At 32.4% G+C, this 17,710-nt stretch overlaps 1 protein-coding gene across 1 annotated transcript in view; it reads right to left on the bottom strand.

The window, feature by feature from the left end:
- The window catches only part of DPYD (dihydropyrimidine dehydrogenase), an 853,664-nt gene that overhangs the window by 748,547 nt on the left and 87,407 nt on the right, over positions 1-17,710 (bottom strand). Inside the window, exon 3 of the mRNA XM_047727240.1 lies at positions 1,891-1,973. Coding sequence (XP_047583196.1) covers positions 1,891-1,973 — 83 coding nt within the window. The remainder of the gene's footprint in view (positions 1-1,890; positions 1,974-17,710) is intronic.

The following is a 17,710-nucleotide window of genomic DNA, read 5'->3' as shown; positions in this document are numbered from 1 at the left end:
ACAAGGTAATACTTGTTTTTCTTATTAGTTCATCTCCACTTTTTTAAAAGGCAGATTATCCTGGCATTTTCTAAAATATAAGTATTACCAAATTTGGTAGAATAATCTCTTTGTACACAGTACTCCCATAACTCAGTTCGGTTTTCCTTGCTAACCAATTTTCTATACTAATTACATGTCCCTTCCTTGTTCATTGTATTTCCCTCAGTCACATCCATTTCATTCACATTGCCCCTCTGTAATTCCTTCTATATTTTAGGGCTTCACTTTTTATTCAGAGCTTCAGAGCTGGCATTCTCTTTGTCTTCCTGTGTGCCTATGTGTTTACTTCAAACTGCATACATATAAAAAGATGCAGAGAGTAACTGTAGTTTCCTAGATAAATATTGTGGTGGACACTTAATATATTCAAAATCATTGTAAAAAGCATGTACAAAAATGATGTCTTCAACTTATAACTGTGGTAGTTTTAGATACAGGATAAAAACTATGTTGAAAAACAGGAGTTCATTCATAATTTCTACATTGGCTTTTTTTCACAATCTATTTTATACCATATTTTTACTTTATTACTATTTTTCAAAAACTTCTGTGAATGTCTGATTGCATTTTATAGGTGCAAATTCTCTATTGTATACTCAGTTCTATTTTTCCCTCTTTTTTTTATTAGTAAAGACATTAACAATAAAATAGGTTCACTTGCTCCAGCTGGTAATTTCTCAGTACTAGTAATATATTATTCCTCTTTTTGTGACATCATAATCATCTATACAGAAGTACCATGTATCTTTGTGTAGAAGCTACTGTTTCCATTAAATTTAATTACCTCCCCCTGTGGTTTTAAATAGAAGTGGCTTCAAAATGAGGGCAGCTTCTATTAAATTTAATTACTTTCCCCTGCTGCTTGCACGGTAAAAGGAAGGTTACTAAATGAGAGCAGCTTCTAAACTAAAGTATATGGTAACTGTGTCCTAGCAATAACAAAATTGTACCCAAGCTACCCTTCTAGGAAGGTTTATACTTTCTCTTATTTTTAAATTATTTTTAACTTTAAGATCCTAAAAAAAAAAATTTATAGGAGGAGATATATTTTAAAAATTAATTATAGTTTCCCAGACCAAATAGAAGTAAACACACTATTTCTATACAAATATAACAAATTATCCCACTGAAATGTTTAGCTCAGAACTTTTAAGATTAATCTCATTTGTTGTTTTCTAGCTCTGAGGATGATGAGTTTTATTCCTCACACATATTTCATGTCGAGTAAAAGATGGATTTAAAGATAGCTTCCTAAAAGTTCTTTAAAAGGTATCAAGTTTGGGAAGATTTCAGAGAAATATTTAGAATAGTAATGTTAAAAAGTGAAAAAAGAAAAAAAACAAGCTCACTATATTTGAAAAAAGTTAATCCATATGCTTTATAAAAGTGTGAAAATGTAAATCAGTTTAAAAACACTATGATATAATCCTATAAAATCTAATAGAATATGAAATTTTAAGTACCTCTTTTTAAATTAAATATTAATTAGGAGAAAATACTACTCAGTTTAACCACCATTGTACTGTTTATTTTTTTATATTCAGGCAGAATTTAGATGAACAATATTTCCATTCAATCACACAGTTTAGTATAAATATAAAACAAGACACCCCTTAAGCATTTTAAGTAACAAATTAAACATTTACATTTTTTACTGTGCACTGAGGCTTAACATTTATGCAGCTTCAAAACCAAAGTACAGCCTCAAGGGAAGTCTCTCCACTGACAAATTAATACCTTAGAGAACAGAGCTGAATGGTGGCAATGAACTCATTTGTTCCCCCAATAATGAAGAATGACTTTTTCTTTACCACATCTGTGACTGTTGCTATGGTGACCCAGACTTACCTCATTGCTTCTCGGAGAGCTCCTCGCTCACCAAGAGTCGTGTGCTTGATGTCATCAAAATTATTCTCCAGCTTCTCGCATTTCTGCAACATATTAAAAAAACACATTAATCCTCCAACATCCTGAGATAAAACTATATCTATGCAATTATGTAAAAATATACTTGATTATATTGATTATGGACTCATGAAAAACATGCACACCACTTTAATTGGGTGGGATTCATTAAAATTGACAGTGTGAATTCAACAGTAACAAAATAAAAATGTCTTATGATACAGCTATCACAGAAGTCTTTTTATCAATTTTTCAAAATGGGGTAAATAGAATAAATTAATTTTATACAAAATCAGTACAACTCCTAAAGCTTTGAGGTTTAAAAATTAGTTCTCTAAAATGATCTCAAGCATATCAAAACCAGTTTAAATTCAAAAGAGAAAGTCAATAAAAGTAAGTTTGAAATCATGACAAACTATATAGGATAAATGACTAGTTCTAAAAAAATTAGCAGTTACTGACATGGAAAGATACAGCCCAGGTATAATTATAAAAGTTCCAACATTTGCAACCAAAATTTTAGAGTGAGATCTTTAAATAACAATTATATATATGATATTTATAAATACATGTATACAGATATGTTTAAAAATAAATATATATTTTATACATAGATATGTTTAAAAATAAATAAGTTCAATTCTTTAAAATTAAGTGACATTATATCAGGTTTTCAGCATTACTGGATTGAATTTTCTAACAATTTTTATTTTTTATTAAAATCTTAACTACATTTTTATATATAAAACTAAATGTTACATGACCCAAATAAGTTCTGAGAACATAACATAGTATAGAATTAAGTTTTAAACTAAAAATGTATCCATGAATCTTTTGGCATATTAGATTTCATATAGAATTTAGGGGTATTTAGGTAATAAAATAATTAGATTCAGCTTTTAGCTAATTTAACAAGCTAAAACTTTAAATATGAAAGCATTCCTTCCATTTTAAATTTTAATTAAAAACACTGTTTTTAGAGAATTACAGAATTTAGATTAATAATTTCCAATTTATAAGAATTAACTTATTTAAAATCTACTGAAATATATAGACCACTATTTTTATCTTGCTTTTTTTTTAAAGCAGTCAAATTAGAGCAAAGATTTTTAACACATTAAAATGTTTTACAGTGAAAATGGTGAAAATTACCAAATATATCTAAAACAATTTGAATTCTGAATAACAGTCTTATTTTGGATATATAAAGTGCAAATATCTTCTTCTGCTATATGTCTTATCTTTTCAATTTTTTAATAGCATCTTTTCACAAAAAATTTATTTTTAATGAGGTCAAATTTATTATTACTTAAATTTGTGGTTAATAGTTATTGCTTTTTAAAGAAATACTTGACTTCTTCAAGGTTATGAATATTTTCCTACATTTTTTATAAAACTTTATTATTTTGCTTTTCACATTTAGAAGTTCAGTTCTCTGGGACTGATATCTGTATATGATGTGAGATAGGAAATCACACCATATAGGTAATTAAATCAATACTAATTATTGAGAGTACCATCATTTCCCCACTGTAATTAATCTTTTCCATAAAGTAAGTCACAGTATATATGTGTTCTATTTCTGGATTCCATTATGAACCTACAGTACTCAATTTTCTATACTTAGGCCAGTGTAACACTACTTTAAATACTTATAACTATAATAAATAAAGAATTCCTACAAATAAATATAAAAAAGACAAATCGCTCAATAAAAAATAGGGCAAAAGACTTATATAAACACTATATACAAAAGAATGTCCAAAATTTCTAATCAAAAACAAACAAAAATGTTCAATACCAATGGAATTATCACTACACACTGTGAAAATGACTAAAATATAGATCATACAAATTGCTTTTTTAGTGTAGAAAGCCAGTGAAGCATTGCCACTGCAACTGTAAAATGTTACAATCACTTTGTAAAGCTTTTTGAAGTACTTTAAAAGCTGAACTCATGCCTAGGAATATACCCAGAACAGATTTATAAAATGTTCACCTAAATTCATGTACAAAATGTTACTAGTAACATTATTCAAGATAGCCAAAACCTGAAACAAGTCAAATGTACATCAAGGTGGAATATATACATAGATCATTATATAGTAATGCAATGTTAAACTATATAGCAATAAGAATGAGCATACTACAACTACATGGAGGGCATGTATACATTTCCCATACATAATATTGAGCAAAAGATGTGACACACAAAAGAGAAAGAACACATAACAAAATTATTCCACTTATATAAAGTCCAAAACAGGTAAAGTTACAAAGATAAACCCAAAAATGAAAAAAAAATACATTTATATGAGAATAAAAAAGAATAAATGTTTCTGAATAAATTAAACAAAGAAGCATATGACTTGTGCACTGAAAAGCACAACACATCAAGAAAAAAATTAAAGAAGACAAAAATAAATGGAAAGACATCCCATGTTCATGGATTATAAAGTTTAAGATTGTTAAAATGGTGATATGCCCTAAAATAATCTGAAGATTCAGTGCAGTTTCTGTCAAAATCCCAGCTGACATTTTGTTGCAGATTTTGACAAGCTGATCTTAAGATTCATACAAAAACACAAGGGACCAGAATAGTCAAAAAATTCTTAAAAACAGAAGTACAAAGTTGAAAGACTCATAAAGGAATTCCTGACTTCAAAACTGACATTAAAACTAAAGTAATCCAGACATTGTGGTATTGGTATAAGAATGGAAATGAAAGGCAACATACATCCACATATACATATTTGTATACAAAGGGTCCATAGCATCGTTATTTATAACAGACAAAAAAATAGAAAAAAAAATCCAAAACTCAAAAAGTTGGTAACATGATAAATGCAGTATAATGATGTAACAGGATATTATTGTGTGATATAAAGTTCTGACATATACTACAACATACATGAGACTTAAAAATATACCAAGTGAAAAAGCCAGATACAAAAGGCCACACTGTATAATTCCATTTCTTTTTTTTCTTTTTTTAAAGATTTTATTTATTTATTTGACAGACAGAGATCACAAGTAGGCAGAGAGGTAGGCAGAGAGAGAGAGGAGGAAGCAGGCTCCTCCTCTTACCAGAGGGCACTTCTCTAAAATTACAATTACCAATGTTTTTCAAAGTTTCAGTTGTGGCTTTATATTTCTTTTGATTTCAAAATAATTCAGAAACAAAATTTTTAAAGCTTTTGGAAATATGTGTACATTTTATGTTGACTATGCTGCTTTCTTAATACATTACAATAAAATAAATGCTAACAATAAAAGAAATTTAATGTAAAACAGGATTGTTTCAGTATTTCTTAACATTTCTATTAAATATGCACTTTAATAAGATTTTTCCTCCTCTAATTGTTTGCCAGTGAGTTCATGAAAGTTTTCATTTATTTCAAATTGTCTAGGAAGTTTCTAATCATCAGTTTTCTTTACTTTTACAATGTACACAAAGTAATAAAAAAATAAAGTCATGTGATAAATTCAGTTACATCCATTTGCTACATGCAACCTACAACATAGCTTACTGTTAACAACTGCTACTCAAATAATGCCTTTTGGAGTAAATGAATACCTAAAAAGACCCAAGCACAACTACTAGTTATCTGGTATTTGGAATGCACTATTTTTAACCTACATATAATTAAACTTAATATATGAATAGTATCTATCCATAATTCTAAACACATCTCACAATGCAATTTTTAAAGTTGCATAATATTCCAGTGCCTCGATGTGCTGTTATTTAGCCAATTTCTTTTTTATTTGGTTTGCTAATGATATTTTTTTTTCCTTTTTAAGATTTTATTTATTTGACAGAGGGAGAGATCACAAGTAGGCAGAGAGGCAGGCAGAGAGAGAGAGGGGGAAGCAGGCTCCCCACCGAGCAGAGAGCCCGATGTGGGGCTCAATCCCAGGATCCTGAGATCATGACCTGAGCTGAAGGCAGAGGCTTTAATCCACTGAGCCACACAGGCGCCCCTGCTAATGATATTTTAAACACAGGACAGGAATAAATGGTTGAAAATTAATTAAAAGCTTAATAATATTTCAAAAAGAAAAACAAATGTTCATTGACTGAGATTATTCCCATGTAATTCAAATTGTTTTCACTTAAAATGCACTCCAAGTATGTGACTATTATATTCTATGGTAAAGTCAATACTCAAATTCAAGATTTCTGATTCTAATTTCCTTCACCCCTCCAGTTCAACCATTAATAGAAAACAATGCATATTTTCTCTTTCATCACATAATTTTCCTTACTTTCCTCTGCAACTAGGTTTGCCAACTCTAACAATTTAGATGAATTACTGCTAAGAGACATGTTTAAATCTTAAAGCAGAAGGTTTCATAACCCTTCTTTTTTTCAAAATTTACTACTTGATTTTAGATATGGAAAACAGCACCTACTTTTATTTGATGCCTCTCACAGATGGTTTCTAAATCAGACGTGAGAATAGATATTTCTATTTAATTGCTATGGGCATATTGGTAATAAATCTCTAATTTTAAATATATAGACACAAGCGTGAGCGCGCGCGTGCACGCGCACACACACACACACGTTTTTGCTAAATGGAGTCATTTCATAGAAATAAATCTGTCCCCTGATAGGATATATTTGTTTTGTATGGTTCAAAATCTTTTACACTTTGCATTTACCAACAGGGATTAACAAAATCAAACATTGTATCTGAATCTCTTTATTTAAAAACAAGTGTATTGAATTAGGGTACTGTCTTTAAGACCCACAATGCTATAGGAAATGTGAGATTTAATTGTTAAAACTGATGGAAGGGCCTGCTAATTGCACTACTGTAATTAAGAGAGAATTTTAAGATCTCAGTTTAGCCATTTAATGTTACTCCCTAGACTAGAGCAATAATGCTCATGGCAAAAGAAAGTCACAGATAACAAATATTTAAGGCAGCCTGCTACAACAGTGTAACAGTAGCTTAGAATCAAAAGCAAACACAGACGAAGTCCACAAAAGCCTCTTGTCATCCCAATATCCATGTCTGAAGTCCCCTGGGAAAAGCTGTGTAATAAATACAATAAATAAAAATAAAAAAATAAGCTTTTATTATTTCTTACAATTTATAGATCCCTCCAAAAAATGAATGTTAATCTAATCAATTTTGGAAAAGTTCATATTATAGTAAAATCCAAGTTGTAGATAACCTTTTAAAAAACACGATTCTTAAGGAAATTTTTATTTTTTTCAGATTTATACTTTCAAAAATACATGTTTTTGGAATCTCACACAGATGTAGATGCTATTAAAACAAATGCATTTAGCTCCTTTTCTATGCAGTGAATTGAGAACATAAAGAAAAACTAAATTGCTTGTTTTGTCTTTTGACCCTGAAATCCTTCATGACTTCCCTCCTCTTCATAATTTTAAACTTTTTTTTTTTAAGATTTTATTTATTTATTTGACAGAGAGAGATCACAAGTAGATGGAGAGGCAGGCAGAGAGAGAGGAGGAAGCAGGCTCCCTGCCAAGCAGAGAGCCCAATGCGGAACTGGATCCCAGGACCCTGAGATCATGACCTGAGCCGAAGGCAGCGGCTTAACCCACTGAGCCACCCAGGCGCCCGCATAATTTTAAACTTTATCTTAGCCTCCACAGTTGCAGTAGAATAAGCTAATGAAAGACATTAAAAAATGAAAAATTATTGGATTTTGAGTTCTTAAAGGCTCATCCTGAGCATAAACCATAGAGGTGAAAGACTATTTGACTGTCTAGTTTTTCTGGCCACAGGGATAGGAAATGAGAATATTCTCCTGAGGCAGAAGAAAGAGGAAAGTTGAACAGGGAGCCCTGAAGTGGACCCAGCAAACTCACTGTGGCTCCAGAAATTGAGGATAAGTTCTCAGAACAAAGAGTATATTCCTGAGCATCTATAAGTATTTTTTCATTTCAATGACAAAAACTCTTAACTTCAGCAGTGATTTTTTTTTAAAGATTTTGTTTATTTATTTGACAGGAGAGATCACAAGTAAGCAAAGAGGCAGGCAGAGAGAGATGAGGAAGCAGGCTCCCCACTGAGCAGAAAGCCCGATAAGGGGCTTGATCCCAGGACCCTGGGATCATGACCTGAGCCAAAGGCAGAGGCTTTAACCCACTGAGCCACCCAGGCGCCCCTAGAGCAGTGATTTTATCTGGAAGTGTTTAAAATTACATGTTTTGCTATGAGGTAGAGTGGGAACCCAAAATGAGTATCATGTTGACTAAAAGAAAAGGAAAGAAGGCTCCATGTTTCACACTCCCTGAGCCTGCACAAAGCTTATTGTGACCAATAGAATGAAAAAGGAAGGGAGGAAGGAAGGCCAGCCAACCCTGCATTTAATGGTATGTTAGCTTCCCCCTAAATACGTCAATGTCCTGAAATGGAAATCAAATCCAATTTTTTTTTCTTCAGGAACAATGTTTGAGAGAAGAAATATATGAGTTTAACTCTAATTCAAACAAATGCTATTCTTTTACCATAATGAGAGAAACATCTCAAACAGCTAACATCTTTATCTCTTCATCCTATCCATAAATAAAACTAAACATCAGATCCATTGGGTGAGAGGAAAACAGACTTAGTGTTCTATTCACTAATAACATTTCCCTAACGTTAGGGACAACTGTAAGTTAAGTAGAGCCAATGTCCAATCAAAATCTATTCTTGGCCTAGTTCACATGAGTATGAATCTGAGAAAAATTATAAATTTATTTTTATGCAACAGATACTTAATATATTCATCATTCTAGGGTATTCTATATTGTACTATAGGACTATCCCAGAAGACAATTCCAGGCATAAGAAAGACATAGGGGACTTAATTTCCAGGATACAAAAACTTCCCAACTATTCTAAAAAAAAAAAAAAAAAAACCTTGGCCATGGTGATGACTTGCCTTTCCTACAATTCAAGTGCTTAATAATTTTCTTTGCTCAAGGTCACTGCAACCACCACTGAAGACACAATGTATTTTATAGGAAAGAAAGATGGGAAAGGCAGAGAGTAAGTAAAAGGGAAAAGGGGACACACAAAATGAATAAAAAAACTACTCCTCAGATTAGCAAGCACAAGAACAAGAAAAATAAGTGATTAGTAATAAAAGACTGGAACAAAAAGCAGACTACTAGCCTACAGCTATGGAACAAGCAACTGGGAACACAGTAAAAAGGGAAGGGCATGAGAGGTACTAGAGTTAGTGCTGACCACGCATGCTATTTGCTACAGCAGGCAAAGGTTATCCCTACTTAATTAGTAGGAAACTGGAAATTCATCTCAACAACTATGCTAAACTTCATAGTTTTTTGGCATATAAAGTTGAATTATGGTAACTAGCAAACACTGAGGGCTTTCTCTGTGTTAGAGACACTTTTCTAGGAACTTTGCCCATATAATCTTCACAACAACATAGTGATTCATATTTTATAAATGAGGAAACAGGCGCAGGGAGACCAAGATAACTTGCCCAAGATCATATAACTAGTAAGGGATACAAAGATTTTAACCCAACTGGTCTATCCTCAGACCCAGACTTAAATCCCTTAGAGACTGCTTCAAAATAGTAAACTGAATAAAACCAATATAAAAAAGTTCTGAATAGGTCCTCCCCTAGGTGTTGGTTGTTAAATTTAGATACTGGACTGGATGGATAATAATAGTTTATTAGTAGAGTGGGGCCCAAGTTCTTAAAGAATTCTGTTTTATTTCTGACATGCTATACTTTACAATGTTAAAAAAAAAAAAAAAGGAATCCAATATACACATGTTTAGGCCACATTAATACCCATAAATATTTTTCATGCAACAGTCTTTATTTGGGTCTGTGACACCACTGTGACAAATATAATGAGCAATTAAATCCCCAAGTGCTCAGATTTTGGCAGCAATTAAAGCAGAAACTAGAAACTAAGCATCAAAAAGAACTGGTTTTGGTGGCCTTCTGCCAAATGAATTCCCATGGGTTGAAGGAAGGTCTAGAGTTTCAACTGTGATAGATTTTATAGTGTTTTATATCTCATCTGTGTTAAGGGTTATATAAAAGTAAAATAAAACAAACAAATAGAATATCAATAGCAACATGGTAGTAAAATAATATACAAGGAGATTTCTGAATGTTAAAAAATTTAAATAAGATTACTGAGTTATCTTTGCTTAAATTATACTAAACAATAACAAATTCAACCAAATATCTACTGATTCATATGCTAGATGGAGCTGGAAATAAGCATAAAGTTAGCAAATTACATTATTCAATTAAAAAAAATTATGTTATCATGTGACTTAACTTTTATAGGACTGCATTTCCTTTATGAAATAATCACAATAACTAACACTAAATAGGTTGGATCTAAAATTTACATACTAACCTAAATTTTAAAAATTAGAACACTAAGTGTAATAAATGAAGAAACTTCTGTATTATTAAGGTCATAGAGAGTTGATGGCATAGCTATTGAAATATGTGTCTTGGAATTACTAAATCATAAAAGCTCATTAGTCAATAAAATTTCAATTTAGAATAAATTCTTGAAAATTCTACTGTATATTAGGCATCATACTAAGCACCAGGGATATAATGGTCAATAAGTCCCCCAATTTGATCACAGTATAGTGAGAATATAGAACAGACAGAGGAATTAATTCTCCTTGGAGCAGAGATGTCTATAAGTTTATTACTTCTGAACATCTTTGAAATGATTCAAATTTTTCTAGATTAAGGGGGGAAAAGAGGCTGAAATAGTAGAACTGGCTCATCTTTCAGTGTCACTGCCTGCCTACTAGCTACTTTCCTCCGACAGGACACTTAACTCAGTTAATTCTAAGTGAACTATACTTACTTACCTTCTAGGACTGGAGGGACATCTCTATGCCCCTATTCAGCCGAAAGAAGTTAGAGAAGATGAGACCTTCCACTCCCAGCAACCTTAAAGATTTAAGGATCAAAGTTGTTCAGGGGGGAAAAGGAACAAAGGCCAGACTTTGCTGCAGCTCATAGTCTCCAGGCAAGATTCCTGAGACATATAAATTGTGTCACTACATACAGCAACCTCAAGGACTTCCTTTAATGTTTTACCACTATAGCTTTGCTCTAGTTAGTGTTACTCTGCTCTGATAACCACAAACATCTCTTCCCCCAACCACCCCAATGATATATGTTAGCAATCATCCCTCAAACACATGTCCCACTGATAGACATCTGAAGGGTTCCATGACTAATGTTTTACTAGGCAACAATAATGACCTTTTCTTAACAGTAGCTAGTCCCTGAAAGTCCTAGAAGTATTGCTTCCAAATTCCTTGAGATTGTCCCTAACCCCCACTAACTAAAAAATATATGATCAGTCACTCCTCACAATCCCAGTGGAGTTCTTTCTGCCCATGGATCCTATTCCAACACTATAATAAAAGAACAAAAAAATGAGATATGTAAATCACTTAATACATTGAATAGAAGCTTTTAAATAAATGATGGAAGAAGAGGAAAAAATTAAAGAGGAGGAATATCACCCATCATAATTCTAAGGGATCATATTTATAAAGTGAGATAGAAAAATGTGCATTCTTCATGTTTTCCACCTAATTCTTCTGAATAATAAAGTAAAATAAATACAATCCTATGAAAAGAAAAGATTTTTAACTTTTTGATCATAAGATACTTATGAGAATATAATAAAAATCATGATCTTTTCATCTTATAAAATTAAACACACACACACACACACACACACACACACACACACACACAAACACTCCATATGCTATATACCATTTTAGTGAGTCACTGAATCCCCTAAAACCTATCTATGGCCCTATGTCTCTGTTCACCAAATTTTAATATCAAAAAATACATTTTTGCAATGAACCCAGATGACATAAAAATGAAAGTTACATAATAATTAGTTGTCCAAGTATCCTGAGAAGCAATCGGTACAATAGTTAGCAAATTTCTATTAGAGTTTGATAGTGACGTTTAAGTGCAAGCTTTTTAACTACTAATAAAGAATACAATGCAGGGTGTCTAGGTGGCCTCAGTCATTAAGCATCTGCCTTCAGCTCAGGTCATAATCACAGGGTCCTGTGTTAGAGTGCCTCATTGTATTCCCTGCTCAGCGGGAAGCTTGCTTCTCCTTCTCCCACTCCCCCTGCTTGTGTCCCCTCTCTGTCAAATAAATAAAATCTTAAAAAAAAAAAAAAAGAGAGTATAATGCAAAAGCCAATTCTGTTACCAAGGTAGAAATGAAAGCCAGTCATCACTTATTCATTCATTCAGTTACTTACTTAGAATCTAATATGCCACATACTATGCTAGTCACTGGGGATACCAAAGTTAAAAACAAACAAACAAAGAAACAATCCTCATTTTTTTTTTAAATGGAATTTCAATTCAATAGGTTATTTTTTATCAGGCATGTATGTTCCATGTCAAGTGGGGGCATCACTGCACATATTAATCATGCATTAATGATCATTATAAATCTTGATGGCTGAAAGTCTGTAGCATATTATATTTTGAAGGACCAACATGGAATTTTCACCAGGGTGGGCAAAAGTTTTATGGAAGCAATAATAGACACATTTTCAAATCTGAAGAATTTAAATAGCATACTCTAAGCTACTACTACAATTCTAGGGTGATTTGACATTGATCCAAATTTAATAGTTTTCTTTAGACAGTAAGGTAAACCAGTGTATATGTTTCTTACATAGTTAGAAATTCCTAAGGTCTAAGTTCATGTAAAGAATAAGTAAATTAGGTGAACTCATTCTTCCAGTAAAATGTTGTATTTTAATTTTGGCATTCCACAAAACTAGCCCCACTGAAATTGTTTATAAGTCAAGTAAGAAATGATTATATGCAGATCTTTAAAAATTCTAGATGAACATTCTAATACCAATATATAATTTCCAGTTCTAATCAAGAGATTCATATTTCAATAGATAATTACTTTTCCCTTTGGTATTTCTTAACTAGTTTAATCCTTTCAGGGAACATTAAGACATAATCATATTTAGCTAATGTCATTTCACTAATGGTGGCCAGTTACAATCAGGCCCTGTCTAGGAGAATCTTGAATCACAGTGAAATGGAATATAATATAGTAGGAGAGGTAGGGGCTATAGAGACAGGAAATCTGTTTTTAAGTTCTAGGTTTGCAATTAAATTGTTTATGTGTTCTTAGGAAAATGCTTAACATCTCAATCTGGAAATACTCCCTCATGGAATAAAGTTATCAATGAAAATGATAAAAGTAATGATACCCACTTAAAGGACAATTGTGAGGATAAATTAAAAGAGATCATGTATGTGAAAATACATTCTAAACAAGAAATACATTTTTTTAAAGACATTATTTATTTATTTGACAGAGAGAGAGATCACAAGTAGGCAGAGAGGCAGGCAGAGAGAGAGGGGGAAGCAGGCTCCCCGATGAGCAGAGAGCCCAATGCGGGGCTCTATTCCAGAACCCTGGGATCATGACCTGAGCTGAAGGCAGAGGCTTTACCCACTGAGCCACCCAGGTGCCCTGCTAAAGAAGAAATACATTTTTAAATGGACAGAATAAATATCATTTCCAGGTTCAGAGTCTAAATCAAAATGTATATTAGTTACATTTACTTTGAAATATGTTAATATTTTAACTTTCATTCATGGTAAGATTTAGGTGATCTTTTAGTACTTTCCCAAGTAGCCAAAATAGAAAGAATTATGCTGCAGAATCCTATCTGTTGATCATTATTTCTTTGTATCTAAGGAAGGCTGACAAAATTTGACATTAAGGATTTTTTTAATTACCACACAGTTCTTTACATAATACATGGTTATGTTTTGATCCAGTCTCACATGGTTTATAGGAAAATCAAATGAAACACAGTATCATTCCTTCAACAAATATTGTGGAGTAACTGTGTGCCAAATACTGCCAATCTCAAATCACACAAATCACCTTAGTGTTTGCTTCTTGGAAGATGTTATTATTTACTTATACACTTAATCTTGACAAGAGGAAGGCTTTCTTTTCTTTTTTTAAAGATTTTATTTATTTATTTGACAGAGATCACAAGTAGGCAGAGAGGCAGGCGGGGTTGGGGGGGGACAGGCACCCTGCCGAGCAGAGAGCCCAATAGGGGGCTCGATAGGGGGCTCGATCCCAGGACCCTGGGATCATGACCTGAGCTGAAGGCAGAGGTTTAACCCACTGAGCCACTCAGGCGCCCCAAGAAGAAGGCTTTCAAAGAGGAATTTAAATAATGAAAATCTACTATTTCCATAAGGAAGTTTGTTTACCTTCACGTTTTTTATGATCTGACCAATCTCATTTGCTATCAGGCTTCCTATGCTCAATTTCCCTTAGTCACAGTGCTGCTTCTTTCACACAAAACCACCCTTTCTCCTCCATGCCTTTACATTTGCTGTCCCCAGTGCCTGAAATGGTCTTCCCCCACAAAATTCATATGGCTTACTCTCTCATCTCATTCAGGTCTCTGTTTAAATGTCACTTCCTTAGAAACATTCTCCCTAACCATTTTCTAAAAATGAACCCACACTCACTCACTCTCTGCTCCTTTGTCCTACTTTCTAATTATTCTTCATAACATCTTTCATACTTAACATATTATATTATGGTATGTTTTAAATACTGACTGTAAGCTCCATGAAAGAAAGAGGTATTTGTGTTTTATTTCACTACTGTACTTCCACATAGTAGTTAACTATTAAAGGTTTGTTGAGTGGATGTTCTAGAAACTTCTACATGCATTTAGTTATACATGAATCAGATGCTAACTTCAATTAAAAGTAAAAAGTTAAGTCAGTGGAAGTAGCTAACTTTCTTCTCAAGGACATTCCACTATAGCCTTATCTTGATGACAATATCATGGTCCAACTTTGGTTCTCCAGTCATACAAACTAACAGATAATTTTGTCAGTCCCTGACGATGAGTCTGCCTTTCCTGTTCTGTCCCACACTAACTAAGTTAGCAGAAACGGATGTAAAAAACTAGAGTGGAAATGCATTCAGTTATTACATGAAACTGTTAGAAGGAGCAGGCTATTGTGATAACGTGATCAGTCAAATTTAACTTTTAGGAAATCCACTATGGAATGACAAGTAAAAATCAAGTGTTGCTTAGTGAGCATAAATTCTAATCAAAAGTAATCAGAAACCTTAAAAAGTTTTATTTCAGAAAGACTGCATAGAATATTCTTGCATTCCACAGATGGGTCCATACCAGTAATAACACTTGGCTTAAAACAGACACTGCCCTTGTTAAGATTTACTTATTTATTTATTTATTTATTGCCCTTGTTAAGATTTATAACTCATATCATTCTAGAGTTATGCCCTCCTCATAAAAATTTTGGTGCAGTTAACCCGAAACAAATCTTGATCTGCCATTGAACCTCTGAAACTCTTTAAGATAATGTTTTCTATATATACTTATAAGTCATACTCAAATGTTCTTTCTAGTGAAAAATAAATCAAAAAAATTATTTGCAAATCAAATACACCAAGAAAACAAGGACTTCCAAATAAGTGTTTTACAAATTGTTACTATAGAAAGAAAAAAGCGATCAAAAAAAAAAAAAACCAAACCTGAAAATGTCAGAAACTGCTGGTGTTTATAAAATGTGCTAAAAATATGAAGAGTGGGGGAGAAGTTGTACTGTAAATCATAATCTATATTTGTATCATTTTCTCCAAACTTAGCTTCAATTTCTAGTCATTTCCAGCCCTCTTGTTCTAGTTCAGCTTCATGATACCTGAAAAATAATATGTTTGTATATGTATTTTTGATGAATGGCAAAAACCTATTAGCCAAACTCACCTTGCTACATTCAGTGAAACAGTGGAAGACCAACAGAAAGCTACAGAAGGAATGGAAGTTTTGATCATCTTATCTGTCTCAGCTTATCTGTGTGCACTTACGTTTAGACACTTCTTTAGCACTGGGGTGGGTACAAACCAGCGTTAGCAGCACAAGTTAGCTCCCTGCTGGCAGTTCCTTGTTACGATCTTCAAATGAATGAGAGGACTTCATGTACCTTCAAATGTCCTTCTGGTGGGTATTTTGTGCCCTGCTATATTAAGTGAGGCTACTATGAGAATACTAATTCCAAGAAGATCAAAACTTTCCCAAAAGGTAAGTCTTCACAGATGGTATGTTTATGAATTAGTTTCTGTAAAAAGTCCTTATACCAAAACAGAAAATTAAATTCACTTTTTGAATACTAACAAATTCACAGTACCAAACACTTCATATAGTGGCTGATTTATTATCATACAGAAGAATAGATGCCATTACTGAGCAATCCATATTGAAATGGTCATCAACTACCATGATCCAACAGCTATTTGACATATGGACACTTTAAAATATATATATTTACTAATGCCTTTACTAACATCAGTATTAATTATATCACTAAATTATTACCACTAGAAAACCATAGGTTTTTCTATTTTGATAGGATCCTAAACCTATTCTAGATTAAAAATTTGATGTAATCTGAAGGCTTTAAATTTAAAACAATCCCTTGTCCTTGAGGAATCTCTGAGATAGTGGGCAGATTCTAGCATAGGTGACTTCTAAACAGATGAGGAAAACTTTGGAGTCAGGGGTGAAGGAGTACATAGTAAAAATAATTTCAATATTACTTCACTGGGCAACAGCAGTATTTTCCCTATATCTCAAAGACAATTTCAGATAGAAGTTTTTCATATAAAGGAATACTGTTAGGAATATTACACAAAAATGTCACACAAATATCTCATTTACTGAACCCAAGGTGTTCATGCATTTATTAATTATGTAGGAAGCACATTATTCTCTGTATTTAATAATTAATTTTCAGTATGTTTAATTTAGCCAAAATCTACAAAAGTCCACTTAGACTATATAGCTTTGTAAATGCAATGCAGGATGTATTGCAACAATATCGTGCAGGTTGTGTACAATGTAAAGCTAGGCATGACAGACATGACCATAGTCTTTTCTCTAGGACTGAGAAGGACCACTTATTTTAATATTCTGTTTAAAAATAAAAATAATTAGAAGCTTCCTATGTATCATTTTAAGTTATTTTAGTTCTCTTATTTGAAACAAAACCCCTTTGAGTTCAAAGCAAGTGAGTCAATTCAAACAGGGAGGAGGAATTTAGTAGATTAAGATACTGATATTTAACGATCTTTAGTGTACCACAAATTTTAAATGTACATTACAAAGAAAAATAGGCAAGTCAATTCAATATAAACTGCCATTAACCGTACCTAAATTGATAAACTGGTTTTTGTTAAAAAAGGAAAAATATGTCTAATACATAATTCCCTATATGCAGTTATGGAATGCTTGGTATTAGATAGATACCATACAAACAACAAAACCTAAAATAGTACTTTTAATCATTTATCTTTTAAATCATAGGTATATTTAACATTGTGAGAAAAGAATACTAGAACCATTTAAGTTCTTGCGTAAACTTAAAATTCAGGAACACAATCATTGTTAAGTTGCAAAACATAAAGCCTTGTAACATCCATTTGGTTTGGGGGAGGGAGGCTTTTACTTGACAGTTACTTACATAAATTTGTATGAAAAAGAGAAGTTGGCAGAGACTTCTAAATTCATAACAATTGTCTATTAGTCTGTTTTTAATAATTTTTCTTTGGCATGTAATCCTCTTTAATTAGATTCCACTCTCTGTCGTTTCAAGATTCCATAAACTGGTGTCTTATATACCAGCTGCT

The sequence above is a fragment of the Lutra lutra genome, chromosome 4 (assembly GCF_902655055.1).
Source record: "Lutra lutra chromosome 4, mLutLut1.2, whole genome shotgun sequence".
In the NCBI taxonomy this organism is placed as follows: Eukaryota; Metazoa; Chordata; class Mammalia; order Carnivora; family Mustelidae; genus Lutra; species Lutra lutra.
This window is presented reverse-complemented; position numbering and strand designations above follow the sequence as displayed.